This window comes from Perca fluviatilis, chromosome 13, assembly GCF_010015445.1.
Source record: "Perca fluviatilis chromosome 13, GENO_Pfluv_1.0, whole genome shotgun sequence".
In the NCBI taxonomy this organism is placed as follows: Eukaryota; Metazoa; Chordata; class Actinopteri; order Perciformes; family Percidae; genus Perca; species Perca fluviatilis.
Window position 1 is genome coordinate 2207495 of NC_053124.1, and position 19206 is coordinate 2226700.

Here is a 19206-nt window from a genome sequence, read left to right on the forward strand (position 1 = left end):
AATGCAAATTAGCCCATTTTAAATAGTTAACGCCTATTTAGCATATCGATGATGCATATATATATATATATATATATATGTTTTGTCTTTCGGCTAATTAGCTGTAAACTCGAGGCACTGGCTGCTTAGTCTTTTGTTCTGTGTGCAAACAGGAAGGTAGGGAGAACCGGGACGAATGAAACTGAAAGCTAATATTTTGTCACTAGCAACCTATATCTGTCCTCTGTCAAATACAGTTGCATTTTCAGCTCTGAACGAAACCATTCGGGAGTTATTTAAGCAGTAGTCGGACGTGCGTTTTGTTTCATTCGTCCCTCCTGACCTGGACGAATGAAACAGGCGTGGGGGATGAAAGAAACATCCAGTTTAAGCTATGTACACGTCCCACAACTTCAATATTTACCAACATATCATGAATGGTACTTCAGATAGGTGTTATTTCAGATAGATTGCTGCAGGGCTACACGTCTTGGTGAATGTCTGTTAACAACTCATTGCCGCCACTTTTCCATGTCTCACATGCATAAAATATAGTAACAACATAGATATTTGTGCAATTACTTAGAATACATGGGGTTTACTGCCTGGTCGGGACGAATGAAACAGCTGTTTCATTCATCCCAACAGCAACAATTGACATTTAAACCTATTTTGCTCCTAAACTAAAAAACTCTGACACTCCACACTGTAGGACATTTTAAAACACTAATTCATCTGTTGTATGACCATGACAACGGTACATGAAACAATAAATACAACCTATCATTAAAAATAAATTACCGCATTAAACATTTTATTTACCGCACTCAAATTGGGTTTGTGGGTCTAACTTTGTAGCAGCATGACGTCATGACGCCAACTTTCCTGGGTCTGGTAGATCTTGTGTGCTGTACGTGCTGACAAAATTTGACATTTGCAATGTGTATGGTTTTCGGGATGACTGCAATGTTTCATTCGTCCCCCGTTTCAATCGTCCCGGTTGTACCCTATAGGCTATATTCATAAATAATAATTAAAACATTTTAAAAAATAACATCCAGAAAAAAGGGCACTTTCTCTCGTGGAGGAAAAAGGGCAGGTGCACGAGCCCCTTTTGCTGTGTATGTGTGTGTGTGTGTGTGTGGGTGTGTGTAATGCTATATAAATAAAATTGCCATTGCCATCATGTCATTCCTGAAGTTTTATAATTAACACCCCTAAATTTAGTCCCAGCACCCCTAAAATACTGATCCTAAGAGAGTATAAAAGTAGAACACCATTTCATTTGGAATGGACCTTTTTCACAGCAGACATGTTGACTTGTCATAGTAGGAAAAGCACAGCTGAAATTGATAACCTTAACGATGGCTCAGTTCCATCAAGTGTCCCAGTAAGATATTTCAGTGAGTCAGCATGCACAATACCAGGACCTCTCCTAAGTGGAATGCAGCCATCAGTAATGGTTTAATACCAGGACCTCCTAAGTGGAATGCAGCCATCAGTAATGGTTTGATACCGGACTCCCTAAGTGGAATACGCCACAGTAATGGTTTAATACCAGGACCTCTCTAAGTGGAATGCAGCCATCAGTAATGGTTTAATACCAGGACCTCTCCTAAGTGGAATGCAGCCATCAGTAATGGTTTAATACCAGGACCTCTCCTAAGTGGAATGCAGCCATCAGTAATGGTTTAATACCAGGACCTCTCCTAAGTGGAATGCAGCCATCAGTAATGGTTTAATACCAGGACCTCTCCTAGAATGCAGCCATCAGTAATGGTTTAATACCAGGACCTCTCCTAAGTGGAATGCAGCCATCAGTAATGGTTTAATACCAGGACCTCTCCTAAAGTGGAATGCAGCCATCAGTAATGGTTTAATACCAGGACCTCTCCTAAGTGAATGCAGCCATCAGTAATGGTTTAATACCAGGACCCTCTCCTAAGTGGAATGCAGCCATCAGTAATGGTTTGATACCAGGACCTCTCCTAAAGTGGAATGCAGCCATCAGTAATGGTTTAATACCAGGACCTCTCCTAAGGGGCAGCCATCAGTAATGGTTTAATACCAGGACCTCTCCTAAGTGGAATGCAGCCATCAGTAATGGTTTAATACCAGGGCCTCTCCTAAGTGGAATGCAGCCATCAGTAATGGTTTAATACCAGGGCCTCTCCTAAGTGGAATGCAGCCATCAGTAATGGTTTTGAATACAGCTGTGCTTTTCCTACTATGACATGTCAGCATGTCTGCTGTGAAAAAGGTCCATAGCCTACCACCTCCTTGGTAGGTGGTACTGTGGCTCAGCTTGCTGTTTCCTCACATTTCTTGGTGTCTTTGTCTATGTCTAGTTACATAATACCATAACGGTCCAAAATAATGTTAAAATGCAAAGTTAGCGCAGTAGAATGATGTTTGAGAAAAATGACGTTAAGAGGTCGGATCCTAGAATCGCACAGGGTGTCACAATGCATTTCTGAACAAGAACGATAAAAAATCAGATCACCTGTAGACTCGGTTTCCGGCGGGGAATGTCCGGTGACGCACGCCATCTGCGGGTCTGGATATCAAAGGGCTGAGAGTAACTAAAGTGAAGTATGAGTACAGGAGAGTAATCCTATTACTACCGGGCTGGCTGCTATAAAAGAGCGCGTGCCGGGCTCTCTGGACAGGAGAACGCACGAGACCGCAGAAGGAGGAGAAGTTGTTGCAGAGGCTGAGCGCGCGCAGAGCTTTGAAGACAGTTGGCTGGATCCCGCCACAGCGTTTTGACGCACGCACGCACGCACGCACGCACGCACTATGGACTACTGTTGAGCTCTGAGAAGAAGCAGTGCGCGCACAGAACAGCTGCTGCTCCTGGCTCCAACCTTCGGCTACTCGTTTTGTTTTTTGTTTTGTTTTCCGAAGTCGGTTGTCAGCGGTTATTTGAACAGAACAGTGAGTCTAACTTATTCGAACTGCGTCGAAGAACAGCGTCGGCATGATGAAGTTCCTGCTGTTAGCAGTTTTAGTGGCTCTTCTCGCCGTCGCCCAAGTTTTTGGTGAGGAAAACGACATAAAAGAAGATGCTGACTACTGGACGAGCAGTAATCAAATTCAGGTACTTAGATCCTCGACAGAATCATTCACACATGACACCTTCTGCGTATTCTTATTGTCCGGAGGCAAAAAAAAAAGTAGGAATTAATAATTGGTTCTGTAATTAAATGTTAGCCATAACAACTTTATAACGTGGAAATATGTCACTGGAAAAAAGGTGCATAAACGTGTAACGTTACTCGTGTAAGTTTGTACACAGATATGAAAAAGGGAAGACAGCTGATAGAACTGGATGTTTAGTTTTTATTTTAGTTAAGGATATCAATTTACCTCTGAGGTAAGGTTAATCCCAGCATCAACGTATGTAATATATCTAGTCTATTTGCTACACCTACTGACTGCTGTGTGTTTCTGTAGATAGAGTTAAGCAATAATGATGGAATAATATGGGGTAAAGTATTACACGTGCAGGTTATCAGCACCTCTTTTTAAGTTTTTTTTCTTTTTTTTAAATGTGGTCTGGTGTATTTTTGTCCTTTTTTACTCATTCTGTGCTCTCTCCATTTGCCATCATTTTGAATAAAATATATGATGCATTAGTACGGACTAATTGGACTAGACTACTAACATAGCACAGTGTGATGAACTGAAGACAGTTCTGTGTGTGTGTGTGTGTGTGTGTGTGTGTGTGTGTGTGTGTGTGTGTGTGTGTGTGTGTGTGTGTGTGTGTGTGTCTGTGTGTGTGTCTGTGTGTGTGTGTGTGTGTGTGTGTGTGTGTGTGTGTGTGCTTCAAGGCTGCTTTTCTACCTCCAAGTGTGTAATAGGGCTGCACAATATATTGTTTGTTATCGTGATATCAACTGGCGCAACAAACACGTCATGAAAGGCTGCGACATATCGGATAGACAGTCCAACAAATTCTGTATTAGTTGAAAGAAAATACCAATAGAAAACTGCACTTTAGAATGTAACTGGTGGTGCCTTTTATATTGAATTAATTGTTCAATTGGTTTGATAAAAGAATGTTGGAAATGATTTCCTTTTGTTTGTTTTAAACTCAACAAGCAATTAGTTGTATTTGAGCAGAAGACTGAAAGCATCAGAACTAAGTACACTGAAATATCTGTTTATCGCAAGTAATAGTTATCCCGATATTCAACAGTGTTATCGAATATTTTCCTCATAAGGTGCAGCCCTAGTGTGTAATCACTCCATCTGTTCTCCGTGCACATCCGTGCATTTGCCCAAACAAGTGTCCATCTAGACCCGTAGTAAACACAGGAAAAACAGCAAATGCAAATTCATCAGTCAGCTATCAATGAAATATCTTTTGATTCTAGAAAATTGTAGGAACAAGTTGTTTAATTGTTGACATGGAGCCCCATCAGTTGCTACTGTACCAGGGTAGGGCAACACATGGCAGATGATTGGTATCAGGTGAGACAATGCTAAAGAGCAGAAGATTCTAGGACTGGGTAACGGCCGTCGTGCAGATGGAGACAGACTGCGGCCGAGCTCAAAGCAGCCGGCCAACAGGAAATCAAATCAACCCTTAAGTGCACAGCGTAGAGGGAGCTGAAGCCCAAACTACCTCCGTTCATATGGAGCACACGCCCTGAGTTTGACATTGCGAGTTGGAAACGAGCCAAGCTGCTCCATCAGTTGCTGAAACTGAAGGCGGGGCCGTTCTGCAGATGAATGAGCCTACAATAAATCATTACAACTTCATGTGCGAGACATTATTAGTCTCACTAATGCATACTGTGGATATATGTATCATGTGATGGAGACAGAAACACTGAATCAAAGTTCAAAATTCTAACCTTTTATGGATTATTACTAGGGTTGGGTACTGAAACCCGGTTCCAGAAACATTACATTACATGACATTAAGATGCATTCAGGAACAGTTTGGTGACTTCCATTTCATGATTTCTAACTGACCAGTAGAGCTGGGCTATATGGAGAAAATCAGATATCACGATATTATTATAACCAAATACCTGAATATCGATATTGCGACGATATTGTAAGGTTGATAATTGGTGGATTTCTAAAAATATTTTTTTACAGTGAGACTTTAGATAAACAATCATCAATAATGTGGTAAACAGTTCCAAGTGAAATTATAGAGAAAAAATAACGTATCGTATCTTATAATAATAATATCGTTTGTTCCGAGCTATATACTGACTATGATTACATGCATGCACAAAAACAAACAGACTTTCTGAGAAAATGTAGTTAGTATGTGCATGCTATTATCAATTCAGACAGCGTAATTGTATATCACTATATCTCCATATATGATTTAATCACGATATGATTCCGTAGAAAGACGATAAATTATCATATTGAATTTTCACCTACATCAAAAATATCTTTTCACTCAGCAGTTATTGCTTCAGCATACACACATTGCGGCTTGGTGTCTCTGTGAACATTCATTGATATCCCCACCCTTAGGATGGCTGGCTTGCCAACGACCCTTTCAGAGAAGCCCTGCTGAGGATGACGAGAAAGCCGCGGCCGCGTCAGTTCATCGGTCTGATGGGGAAACGCTCCATGGGTAAGGGCTCCGTCTCCACACCGCCACACGCTTTTAGTTTCTCACCTGCGGATCGGTTGACTTGATTCTCTCTCTCTCTCTCATCCCACAGCAAATCCACAGATCACCCGCAAAAGTAAGTCAAATATCCCATTCGCTTGTTATTCCATTGTTCTTAAAAGTCAGTAAGTAGTTGATTGTCCTTAGCCTCTTTCATCAGTGTCCAGTAAAAACCTCCTGTCTCCATATTTGGTCATTAGTAGGTCCCTGTGCAGGACCATTGCCAGCGTTTTTAGAAGAAGTGAGGTCACACCAACCCCACCCCCCAGACCCCAAAAATATCATCTCTAAAGTCTATTATTTGGACTTTTCATATTTTATAAAATTATGTTTTCTGTAAATTGTATTCATCCAAATGAAATTCTTAGTTCCTATAGGCTTATTTTATTTACCTTTATTTTTACAGACAAGTCATTAAGAACAGGTTCTTATTTAAGATGGCATAGCCACTTCTACACCAGAAGAGCCATGTTTGAACTGTTGGGTTTTCTGTAGTTCACTGACATTAACAGGAGTAACGCAGAGGAAGCATGGAGCCAGCAGGTGTAAGTGAAATATGGGAATTTGTCCCCCAGACTAGCGCTGCAAAGATTATTCCATTAGTGGTCAACTTAATGAATCGCCAACTATTTTCATAATCAAATCATCTGTTTGAGTCATTTTTTTTTTATAATAAAAAATCAGCTTGTTAAATGTTAGAGTTTCTTCGGACTCTTTTTGACTTGTGGACAAAACAAGACATTTGAAGACCAAAATCATGACCAGATTAATCGATTATGAAGATATTTGTCAGTTGCAGCCCTATCCCAGACATAAATCCCAGTAAAAGTGGAATGGCATTTGGTTTTCAGATGCACTGTTCCAAAAAGTCTGAATAGTGGAAGCACGTTAGAAAAAATCAAAGCCTTTCATATTTCGCCCCACAATATTACAAATTGACTTGAATATGTATGTTTATGTCAGCGGTTAAGAACGAGTGGGCAAACAAGATTTCACAGGGTTTAATTAGTCGACAACGAGCACAGATTATCGTTTTCCTTTTCTTTTTGAATGCTGGAGCGCATTCATTTGTCAGTAAGGAAGGAGGTCTGTGTGTGACAAATTAAAAAAAACAGAGCGCACAGGAAAAAGGAATGAGGAGGAGGGGATTGTCTCTTTCTCTCTGTCAGTTTTTTTTTTTTTGCCTTAATGAGTCACCCACTCAGTGCAGCAACACAGTGCAACATAAGTAAATCTGCATGTAATTTATTCCTCTTATGCAGGCATGAGTACAAGTCACTCATCATTAGGGAGAGGGAGAGTGCTGCGATCAATGCCCCAAGGACATCTGGGAGTTAAATTGGATTGTTTACGCTTGTGATGGATAGAGGAGACTACGCATTTTACCTCTATCTAGGCCTCCAACAATTATTGCATAATTCTCTAATTGTCAATTATTTTACATAATCGAGGTTTCTTTGTTGAGCCGCAATTAACTGCTAACATTAGCTGAGGTCTTAAGGCGTATATGGCTGGTAATTGTTGATTTTTTTTTAGATATGCCAAACTGTCGTCATCATATAATTCATCATGATTATTGGTCAGACTATATATTTTTATGTAGCTTTATATTAGTTGTTGACCCTATACACGTTCATAACAACAAAAATGCGCATATTGTTTATATTGAACGTTAACGCTCATCAGTCTAATGCAAAAATTTATGCATGATGATTTGATGTATGCTATTCCCTCACGGCTCTTTATAGTTTTATAACACCCCAATCCAATACAACACCCCCCCCACACACACACACACACACCCCTCCCCCCTCCTCGTGATCATATTACAGTCCATTACTGTGATTGACAGTGGCCGCAGTCAGCCTGCGCTGCGACTGTCCGTCACATTTACACCCCTGCTAACCTGACAGGCCCCGGCGTCTACCAGGTCATCTGCAACAAGTTCAAGTTCAAAGTCGATTTCAAATGCTCCGAGTGCCCGTGGGTCGTAAACAGCTTCCACTGAACACAACACTGGTTCGACATGAGATAAGACGAGATGAAACTTTATTGTCTGTTCACACAGAACATGTTCTTGCATCGTCAACTCCAACGCTCAACACATAACATTAAAAACACCAACATAAAAAACTAAAATCTGTATGGTCACCCAACAAACATCTGACACACACTTCTGTCATGCATGTGCACACACACACACACACACACACACATGCACACAACATAATGAGTCACAAGCCATAAAGCTGACTTTAATATTTAAAAAAAATCTGGTTACGGCCCTGATTACAGTTCACAGTAAAAAGTGTATGCCGTTGTTACAAGACAAAATGGTTTAAGAGGACTGTATTGAATCCAAATCTCTTATTTTGAAGGGCATAAAGTCAACTCTTTTGTTGGACTGATGGGAAAAAGAAGCCAAGAGGAGCCAGGTAAGTTCAAGTAAATTCTGCTCGTGTCTCGAGACACATCTCATAGTTCTTACTTTATTTGTAAAAGTAATAAAAGGACTACAGATAGAGCAACATGTGTGCTAACGCTAACATGCTCTCTCCCTCTGCAGAGTCCTATGACTGGAGCACAATACAGACGTACGACAAGCGCCGCTAAACAGTCAGCCCCCCCCCACACCCGCCTGCACCTCTTCTAGCCATTCCTGATCCATGGGAGGGGCTCCCGACGCTGGTTTTGTTTTCTCCAAACTGTGTATAGCTGTTAGTCAAATAAAAATGATTTTGTTTCCACATTGTAGTGATGTAGCAGTGCTGTAACTGTGCCAGTTTTCTTTTTTTTCTTCTTTTTAGCAGAAGGTAGATGTGGCGGGAGGAGGGGGAAACAGTTTTATTATCAATGTTAGTGGTTTCTGTGAGCCTTTTTAAACCATCTGCCATGCTACAAAGACTACATGTTACTGTGGACCATCAAAGCAAGGCTGTACCTCCAGGGTACGCCGAAAACTGCACTGCCAAGGTCACTGCATAGTGCCTCATAACTGTTTAATCGCAACTGATTGTTCTATAAATACTACACACTGAGACAGTTTCTCATTTTGGCTTTCGAATGACTTTAGAAGAGCTGTCATGTTCTCCACCTGGACATGTGGTGGATTAACAATTGTAATAGTGATTTAACAAATATTAAAATTATTTTCTTTACTGGTTCAACTTCAGCTTGCAAGTTGTGAATTCATTGTGCTACTGTGATAAAATCAACCGGTGAGCATCTTTTTTTATTAAGATTAGTTTTGGGGCATTTTAGGCCTTTATTTGTATCAACAAAGGGCCGCAGGGCGAAGCCGAACATGCGGCCGCTGCGTCGAGGAGTGACCCTCTCTATATTGGCGCACGCTCTACCAGGTGAGCTACCCAGGTGCCCACTGGGGAGCATCTTCAAAGGTGAGGGAAGGGCGCACTCTGGTGGTAGACAGAGGCACTACATCAAGCACACTTTTAAGACGACATTTCTGTGCCAAGAGGTGCATTTATTTTAGCAGCAATTCATATGAAACAATAAGTACAGAAGAAAGCAAGTCAGACACAAAATGCTAACAGTAGGAAGTGGGCAAAATTACAAAAAACTAAAAATACAGTGAATGCAATCGGACACAACAACGCAATAAAACCCCTTTGAGAATAATGAAGCTTCAAATGTTCAATGTTTCCTCAGAGTGTCTGACTTTTATACTAAAGGGTCATGCTGTAATGCTAACTGAATTGCAGTATATTATCAGGCATTACTTTGTCCATTTCCTGTAGTCCTCTCTCACATCTCAACACTCCCAACTAGGGGCGGGCGATATGGATACAATCTTCTGATAAAATGGAACTTTATCATAAAGTACAGGAAATTCTCTGGAAATTTAATTTAACGTTTTGATAAATCAATGTACTTTTACTTCACATTGATGCTAAAGTCCAAATATATGCATCATATTGCCCTCGGTTTTATGTACAACACACACTTGCAACAAATACAGAGTTTGCATAGCCAGTCCTAACCCAAGAGCTTTCCTGCGGCTGCTCCGTTTAATCTGCTTCTATAATATATTGTATGGTACCCAAAGGATGACTGGGTTAGAGTACTTCAGTGAACAGAAACCATTGGCAGCGTCGGAGGTAGGAAACCATGAGAAATTGTTTGCTTTGGAAAATAGTTGACAATAAAACACAGACTTAATTTGCAGTGAATGGCCTAAAAACATAAAAAAAAAAAAACACAAGTATGGCCCCTTGATATAACTTGACACAAGCCCTATTCACACTGGACTAGTGTTAGTCACCCCACGGCACATTCGCACGGGATTAGCAAAGTGTATTTTATTTGATTATCTTGAATTTACTGACATTATCCCCCGCTTATGATGTTAAGGCTCTGTCAAAACTTATAATTGCCAACACAGCCAATTCATTATATTACAATATTATCACACGACCTCTGTTGGACAAGATATGGTCGGTAATTTGAGCTGGAATTTTTACTTGAAAAATGTCTTACTTACAACTTCCTAAAGGTCCCCAGGTCATACTAGTCCTGTGGGAATAGGGCTACAGTGAGTATTTACTGGTCTTGTCAGTGCATTGCACATACATAGTGCAGTCAGCTGCACAAAATAAACAGCATCTTGACAGTGTTTGGTACGCGCATGACTAGAAGGCCCAACGTACCTGCACAGAGTGCAGTTGGAATCTCAATAGGGTTAAGAGCAATATCAGTGGGGTGTTCGGAAATTGATTTTTTGGGCCACTACACAGACCTTCATCATCGTGAGCGTGTCAGCTGCGTGGCGTGTCAGTTTTTATTTCGGCTTCCATGTTAACAGGTTAGAGCGTGTACACTGCCTGCGTGCTAGAAATAGAACCGACGCCTATTTTCATGCGACACGCAAGCGTGTTGGAAGTGTTTTCAGGCAAAATAGAATAGGGAGAGATGTTTATATGTCATTTTGACACAAATACATATTCATAAATGACATTTTCATGTTTGAAAGTCTAGGTTTTGACATAAATGCAGATATAAATGTAAAAAAAAATAAAAATAAAATAATTATCGATTTTCTAATATTACACCTGTCAATACAGAACGAAATATTCTGTAGCCTATTTTGCCGTCAATACTGTCGATGTTGTCTTTGCTGTAATTAAATCAGTATATATTTATGTTTAACATGGCATTTCATTTTATCAATGGGAAAGATACATGTGTCCAGACAAGGCTAGCAGCAGCAGCACCGCGTCAGACACCTTTCTGGTGTGCAAAGACATAGAAAACGCCACGCAGCAGAAATGCCACGCTCATGCCACGCAGCCAGTGTGCAGCCGGCCTCATGCATGCAACTGGAGCTGCCTACATCACAGTGTGGGGTAGGACAAGCTCAGTGTAACTACTTCCAAATAGGTTCAATTGAATCTGAGTTTAACAAATAAAGCTAAGGCTACATTTACATTGCTACGTTTTGGGAATTTTGAGCCCAAAGTGATCGCTGTGCACCCCAGTGTTTTTATCTCCAGTAGAAGAACTAATCTCCATTTAAACTAACACGCCCAAACATCTCATCAACATTCGTATACTGGGCACGCATGTGCCGGGGTAAAAGGCCCGTTGCTGTTAACGTTAGTAGCTTAGTCTCAGAGAACGAGACGATCACAACCAGGCGGTGAAACGTTGGCGTCAGTGTCGCTGTTGCCAAAGGTCTCCGTTTGCGGCCGTTGAGACTGCAACACAACCCCGCAGATTCCAAACCAAAATGGGGTCAGTTTTTCCGGTTTAGGGGCTCGGTAACACCAGAGCAGGGGGAATGAGAGGGGGGAACACCAGAGCAGGGGGAATGAGATAAATGGTAAATGTAACCTATGTACAGTATGACACATGCAGAATGTTGTAAGAAGGCGGACATATTGCTGACTGACAGACACCGGCACACAGCGGATCACTGCTCCTTATCAGGTTGGTAGATGGCCAGGGTGCGGGCCGATGGGTCGGTGGCGTTGGTCCAGCGGGGCATCCAGTAATGGGAGAGCCACTCCGCTCGGCCAGGGTAGTGCTTCTCAAACACCTGTCTGAAGTAGTAAGCCTCTTTGGTGCGTGGGGGGTTGTGAGGGAACATCTTGTGAGCCTTCTCCATCTGGTCATCGTTCACCTGAGAGAAGACAGAGAGGTCAGACACTGGAATTTTTGGCGCCCCCCCTCCAAAGAGATTTTTAGCCAGCTCCAAAGGAAAATTACCAGCACCAAAATGTTAAGTACTGAGAAAAAAAATTAGCAATTCAAATGCTCTCTAAATGTGTTTAAGAGCAATTTATTAAACAACCGTTGAACAAGCAGAAGATCAACTTGAATAGGAGAATCAGGCGGTTTTATTAACTCAAGCATAATATACATTTATTCAATTGTCAGAAATAACAGGAAAATGCATAGATTTCTGTCAGATGAGGTAACCCAGACTCATTGCCTTTACTGTACGCGGACCAGTATTGCTGCAGCGTATTCAGAACGCTGCTGCCCGAGTCCTCACTAAAACCAAGACCATCCCCCCTGTTCTCAGAGCTTTGCACTGGCTTCCTATGTACCAAATAATTAATTTCAAAATATTGTCATTGACTTACAAAGCCCTGAATGGTTTGGGACCAAAATACATGTATGACATGCTGCTCTGTTACGAGCCATCCAGAACTCTAAGATCATCTGGGACAGGCCTGCTCAGCATCCCCAAGGTCAGAACCAAACAAGCAGAAGCAGCTTTTAGAATCTATGCACCGCAGATCTGGAATAAACTTCTGGAACAATAATGATCTTCCCCAACCCTGTGTTCTTTTAAATCAAGGCTTTAAACATTTCTGTTTGACTTTGCTTTCCCTGAGGTCATTTAGAGATGGTCATTTCTACACTTCTATGCCTCTAAAGTCTTTTAACTCCACTCTACTGTTCTTCCGTTTTTGTTTTATGATTGTTGAATTTGATGTTTTATTTGCCTTGTAGGTTTATGCGTATGTAAAGCAGGGATTCTCAACCTTTTTGATCTGAGGTCTACTCACAGCCATCACATATGAACTCACGTTCCCAATCTAACTTCCAAATTCTTTATATAGAAATGGATATTGTTTTACCCTGTTTAAAGGGGTGATAGAATGATTATATAGGGTATTTCACACTGTTCCTTATGGTCTCCTAATGGGGTATGTAACATTGGTTGGGCTGAAAATGGCCTGGTTGATATTTTATTGGCCCTTATGCATCCCTGTGTTTTGGCCCTGTTTGTAACAAGAGCTTTTCTTCCAAATATGGTATGCTCATGAATATTTAGATGAGCTGCGCGCTGATAAGTTGAGCGAATCCCCATACACACACATTAGAGATGCGCGCTGATTGGTTGAGCGAATCCGCATACACACACATTAGAGACGCATGCTGATTGGTTGAGCGAATCCCCATACACACACATTAAAGAAGCGACAGAATCTCATATTCCAAACACTGCAATGTTTCATTACCAAATTCACTTCTGAGAATTTTTTATGCGAGAAATCAAACTATATAATGCTCAAATATGGGCCGTTTTACGAAAATTGATGGCTAATTGCAAATTTGGTAAGACGTGTCGGACTTTAGGAGCTCCACACAGTCTGACGAGAAAGCGGCAGCCTGCTGGGCTCCATACCCAGGGCAAAGTTACCCTTTGTGGATTACTGCACTCCCGGGGCTCCGCGGCCGGCATAACTATAATATATTTAGGGCCCGAGCGCCGACGGCCCTATTGAAACTGAAGGAATTATTCTTTCTTTCTTTCTTTCTTTCTTTCTTTCTTTCTTTCTTTCTTTCTTTCTCTCTTTCTTTCTCCCGTCAAATTAATTGCCTTTTTGAGGGGCTTAACATATTCGAAAACTCACCAAATATGGCGGTCGCATCAAGTCTGGTGAAAATTTGAAAAAACTTGAGCCTCTGCAGTGTGTTTAAGGTAGACTCACGAAACTTGGTACACATATGTACCATGTCAAGATGTACAAAAAACTTCATTAGAGCCATACCCTAAACCCAACAGAAAGTCCGCCATTTTGAATTGAAAGTTTGAAATTAGTGCGATTTTGGCCATTTCCACATGTCGTACTTTAACGAACTCCTCCTAGAGATTTCATCCGATCAACTTCAAACTCGGTCTGTGCCATATTAAGACGTTAAAGATGAAAAGTTGTTAAAAGAAAAACTTTTCGTCATAGGGCGTGGCCGTGGCGGGGCGGCCATTTTGTGCGTTTCGCCACCGAAACAGGAAGTGGGTGTAACTCGAGTGTACATTTTCCAACTGGCTAGAAACTTTTCAGGATTCATAAGAGTCCAACCCTGAGGACAATAAAGGCCGATATTTACTTAAAGTCATAGCGCCCCCTAGTGGCAACAGGAAGTAGGCCTAAAAGTCAAGGTGCTATACTTTAACGAACTCCTCCTAGAGATTTCATCCAATGGACTTCAAACTTGGTCTGTACCCTCCCAACACCTTAACGATGAAAAGTTATTGAAAGACAAAAAAAATAAAAACTTTTCGTCAGACGGTGTGGGCGTGGCGGCCATTTGGAGTGTTTAGCGATGAACAAAGAAGTTGTTGTAATTTGAGTGTACGTTGTCGAATCTGCCCGGAATTTCTCACGATTGACAAGGGTCCAGGCCTGAGGACACCTACAGGCTAAAATTGACTTTTGGTAATAGCGCCCCCCGCTGGCAACAGGAAATGCGCCTTATATGACAAACATCATCCGATTTACATGAAACTCAGAATGTGTGCTCTACATGAGCCGCCCCCTATAATATGACCACGCCCACTTACTCAGGCCACGCCCCCTTTGATAACATTTGAACCGTTTAAGGTAGTCTTGTGTGAGGTGTCATTCAACTCAGCAGAGAGTTCCTTCTTCATTGGTGATGGTTTGGCCCGCCCCCTATGCTTAAGCCACGCCCCCTTTTATAACATTTTAACCGTTTAAGGTATACCCTTGTGTGAGGTATCATTGAACATAGCAGAGACTTCATTCTTCATTGGTGATGGTTTGGCCCGCCCCCTAAGCTTTAGCCACGCCCCTTTTTATAACTACTGACCCTTGTGATGTAGACCCTTGTGTGAGGTATTATTGAACTAAGCAGAGACTTCCTTCTTCATTGGTGATATTTTGGCCCGCCCCTATGTTTAAGCCACGCCCCCTTTCATAAATGCTGACCCATCTAAGGTAGAGGCTTGTGTGAGGTATCATTGAACTGAGCATAGACTTCCTTTTTATTTCCTGATGGTTTGACCCACCCCGTATGCTTTAGCCACGCCCATTTTCACAGCTAATGAACTGTATGACGTAGAGTCTTGTGTGAGGTATCGTTGAACTCGGCAGGGAGTTCCCTTTTCATTGTTGACGACTTGCGGTGTCTGAGTGCCGCACTAATGCGCGGTCGCAAGGAGCGGCGTCCGCCGGTAACCCGAACGCGCGCAGAGGCGTGAGGGCCCGTCCATCGCTGCTCGCAGCTTTAATTACAGTTTGAATTTCGTCACAGCACTTATATCACAGCTACCCCAAGGTTTTACAAAGCTAACAAAAGCTAACAGTCCGATTTGAATTTAAAGCATTTTTATAAGGGTAAGGGGTCTTGACATATAGCTAGCTAGCTAGCTAAATGTCCCATTCAATACAATGGGAAAATATCGCGGCTAACTAGCTACACTTTCGGCATAACTATAGTATATTTACAGTTCGAATTTTGTCACGCCACTTATATAACATCTACCCCATTGTCTTATAAAGCTAACTGTTGTATCCGATTTCAAATTAAGGCATTTTTGTGAACACCGGGGGTCTTGTTAGGAGGAGCAGCTAGCTATGTGTCCCATTGAATACAATGGGAAACGATTGCGGCTAGCTAGCTACACTTTCGGCATAACTATAGTATATTTACAGTTTGAATTTCGTCATGGCATGTATATTACAGGTTCCCCAAGGTCTTACAAAGCTTAGCTAACAATTGTCCGATTTCAATATAATGCATTTTTGCAGGTCTCGTTAGGAGGAGGCTAGCTAGCTCTCATTGATGGACTCCAGCTCACCGCGGGCTCTATCAATGAGACTCGCAGACAAGAGGCGTTTATTTCCCCAATCGTTTGTTTAAATAACTCAACACACATATCCATTATAAGATTAACTGGAGATTGCAGCGCTCTCAGTCAGGCCATTTAGCAGGAAGAGGGGAGGGAGAACAGCGAGCTGCAGGCCCTGGAGCTCTGTCAGGGCAGCGGTGTTTGGTAGTCCAGTCACCCAGAAAAGGGTGAGTTTGCGCGGGTATGGAGAACTGCGGGCTGCCGGCCGTGACGGAGCTCAATCAAGCTCACAGCAGGCCAAGGTCTGTGAAGGAGGACAGGCAGAGCGGCGATGCAGCAACCCAGGCAGCACCGGCCGCTGAACTCAATGTGTAGCCTATTTAAATGTTGGGGTGTGACTGTTCTCTTAATACACCCATGGGCGTGACAAAGGTACAGGTCTTGGGATGCTTACGTAAGCTTCTAGCTTTGTTGAGATTCGCCCGTTTTCAGCGGCAGTTTCAAAATATGAGATCTTCATAGTAAAGGGGTGTCAGTGGGATTTTGAGCTTCTATGTATGTCCTATTTACCCACCAAACTGTTGTTATTCAACTATGACAGGGTAAAATCGGTTTTGCATTCTATCACCCCTTTAAACTTCTGTGCTCGCTTGCTAACTTGTCTTCATGCACTCTTGATTGACTGTAACATGTACTGTTTAGGTGTTACAGCTGATGTTCTTTTGATCAAATCATAGTTTCAGTTCCTTCAAATTAGTTGAGCTGCTCCACAATCTTTCCACGTATCCCCTGGCAATCCTACATTTTCCTAAAATTTTCTACTATGAACAAATGCAATTTCAAAGAGGACGTATCATTGAAATGTATATTTTATAAATGTATATGGGATGAACCGCTACAGTGACATACCATAGACTCGAGGTGCTCCTGCAGGCTGATGTACCAGGACTTCTTCACAGACGTCATACCGTCACTGAAGGCCTCTTTGCGCCGCCACAGGATCTCATCGGGGATCAGGTTGAGGTCTTTGAAGGAGTCGCGCAAGAGATGCTTCTCCACTCCATGCTGCTTAGACAGGGCAACGCTGTTATTACAAAGCAACGCTGGAACACTACGCGTGCATTCACACTAGTGATCGACCCATACTGGTGTTTCAGGGCTGATGCCGGTACAGATTATTAGTGGTTAATGAAACCGATAACAGATATTTGGAACAGATATGCATACACAGTGACAATTTATATTTTTACGTCAAAATAAGGATTTTGGAATGTTACAAAATCAAACACAAAACTTTGTTTTAATGCTTTAATCAATTAATTAATTAATTAATGAGAAACTTTGAACATGATACCCAGTAACAGAGAGTCAGATAGTGTTGTGGGGGGGTGGGGGGGGAGACATTAAGTCAGACTCAGTGGGGCGTGAAACTGAAGCAGAGGGACAGACACAGAGTTGTAGCCGAGCCAAAGTAGAACACTTTTAATTCATTAACTTTATTAGTTACCAGGCTAATAAAACGCAGATACAACAAAAATACTGCCAAAAAACAGATAATCAGCCAGGGCTGATAATCGGGCTATCCCTAATTCACACCATCAAATGAGGCGGCAAAAATGCAGGTCTTTATTCATTTTAACTGGTGGTAGTGCATTTAGGCTGCGGCGGTGGGGGCAGCATGTGGGGAGGCGAGAAAAACTTTTTCACATCTCTGAAAAAAATGTTTTTTTCCCCCTGTTCTGAACCAAAGATGGCTTCATGTTTTGGGCGGTGAAATCAACACTGGTCTGTGTGCTCAGACAGCACAACAGCTGGAAGATGAACTGACCTTAGGGGTCCTCATGTCCTCAGGCAGAGACAGGTAGTAAGCTGTGAATCTGTGGTCCAGGAAAGGCACTCGGAGTTCCAGACTGAAAAATAAAAAGGAACATCAGATGAGTTGAGACAAAAAAATGACAGTCCAAGTTTAACAACTGTTGGGCATCCTGGGTTGAATCGATATCCACACTTAGATCATATTTTTCTTCATTTATGATGATCTAATTTATACATCTCCTCCCTCTAGTTTTTTGTTTCTGTGTTCCCAGAAAAAAAATTTAAATTTTGGGGTGGCAGTAGCTCAGTCTGTAGGGAGTTGGGTTGGGAACTGGAAGGTTGCTGGTTCAAGTCCCAATACGGACCAAAGTAAGGCGGTAGACTGGTAGCTGGAGAGGTGCCAGTTCACCACCTGGACACTGCCAAGGTGCTCTTGAGCAAAGCACCGAACCCCCAATTGCACTGGGGCACTCTGACATCTCTCCATTAGTGCATGTAGAGGTACTGAGCGTGTGTGTGTAATCCAGGCCTGTGTGTAATGTGTATAATAACAACAGAGTGAAAACATTTTAATTTCCCTAGTGGGATTAATAAAGTATTAATTATTTATTATTATTAATTTCAAGTCAAGTTTATTTCAACCATAAAAATGGAAATTACAGTGCTCATACCACCTTAATGTCCATAAAAAGATAGAGCATAAATACAATACAATAAATACAAATACATACAGTACAGAAATTATAAAAATCTACATTTAAAGTGCTTGTTGTGCTGTCTGATAGTCTGAGGTATAAAAGAGTTAGTTGGTGTCACAGGAGGCCTTAGCCTATCACTACGTTCCATAACCCTACCAGTCAAATGACCATGAAGCGGGTGACCAGGGTCCCTCGTTATTTTCTGTGTAATTTTTGCCAGATGGTCATCATATACTTGATCCACTGTATTTAAGTCTACCACCATTTTTCCAGCCCTTTTAGTCACTATCAATCCTGGCCCTCTCAGTTATCCCAGCATTCCCACCCCAACCCACCACACAGTAACTCCAAACACTACCTATCACTGACATAAAAAAACATTCTCACCACATCCGTATTCACCTCAAAAAGGACTGCAACTTCCTCATACAGTATACCCGTGGACTTAATTTTTTCATCAATAAGTCAACATGATCAGACCATGTTGGCCTATCAATAAAAACAATGCCCAAATACTTGTATGTGTTCACCCTTTCTACTACTGTTGTCAGTCGTCATCTCCTGTAATCATTTACTAATTCTTTAGTTTTCTTAACGTTGAGGTCTAGGAAATGAGTGTCGCAATAATCAACAAAAGCTTTTATCTCATTTTGATAGTGACTATAGTCATCATTTTCAATTAACCCAATGAGCGCTGTGTCGTCATTTAACAACCTGACAGCTTGCCTGCTGTGGACGGTAGTCTGCAGTGTAAATGGTAAAAATAAAAGGGTGATAAAACCGTTCCCTGAGGTGAACCTGTGTTTGTCATGATCTTATCGGACTTAACTTTTTAGTTCAGCTTAACAAATTGAGACCTGTTCTCTAAGTAAAATTAAATTAGAATGAAAGAGATAAATACAATTAGAACCTTCATCATGAAAAGCTTATTTACTATGATGTGTGGTCATACCGTATTGAACGCTGAGCTAAAATCATAGTACAGAATTCTCACACACCGT

At 41.7% G+C, this 19206-nt stretch overlaps 2 protein-coding genes across 2 annotated transcripts in view; one reads left to right on the plus strand and one right to left on the minus strand.

Moving 5' to 3' along the window:
* The first annotated feature begins 2601 nt into the window (after window positions 1-2601).
* tac1 (tachykinin precursor 1) lies at window positions 2602-8798 on the plus strand. Its single transcript, XM_039820391.1, has 5 exons — window positions 2602-3079; window positions 5485-5587; window positions 5679-5702; window positions 8005-8061; window positions 8193-8798. The coding sequence occupies exons 1-5, from the start codon at window positions 2960-2962 to the stop codon at window positions 8237-8239; spliced, it is 351 nt and encodes a 116-aa protein (XP_039676325.1). The 5' UTR covers window positions 2602-2959; the 3' UTR covers window positions 8240-8798.
* A 2756-nt stretch (window positions 8799-11554) lies between these two features.
* asns (asparagine synthetase) overlaps window positions 11555-19206 on the minus strand; it is a 35119-nt gene continuing 27467 nt past the window's right edge. The window contains exons 10-12 of the mRNA XM_039820392.1: window positions 17521-17602; window positions 16602-16757; window positions 11555-11765 (exon numbers count right to left, since the gene is read on the minus strand). Coding sequence (XP_039676326.1) covers window positions 11556-11765; window positions 16602-16757; window positions 17521-17602 — 448 coding nt within the window. The 3' untranslated portion in view covers window position 11555. The remainder of the gene's footprint in view (window positions 11766-16601; window positions 16758-17520; window positions 17603-19206) is intronic.

Bases quoted from the DNA above. Each gene is read 5' to 3' on its own strand.
- tac1 (XM_039820391.1), top strand. From the start codon at position 2,960: ATGATGAAGTTCCTGCTGTTAGCAGTTTTAGTGGCTCTTCTCGCCGTC. The intron at 3,080-5,484 runs GTACTTAGATCC...CCCCACCCTTAG, and splicing joins CGAGCAGTAATCAAATTCAG to GATGGCTGGCTTGCCAACGA. The intron at 8,062-8,192 runs GTAAGTTCAAGT...CTCCCTCTGCAG, and splicing joins AAGAAGCCAAGAGGAGCCAG to AGTCCTATGACTGGAGCACA.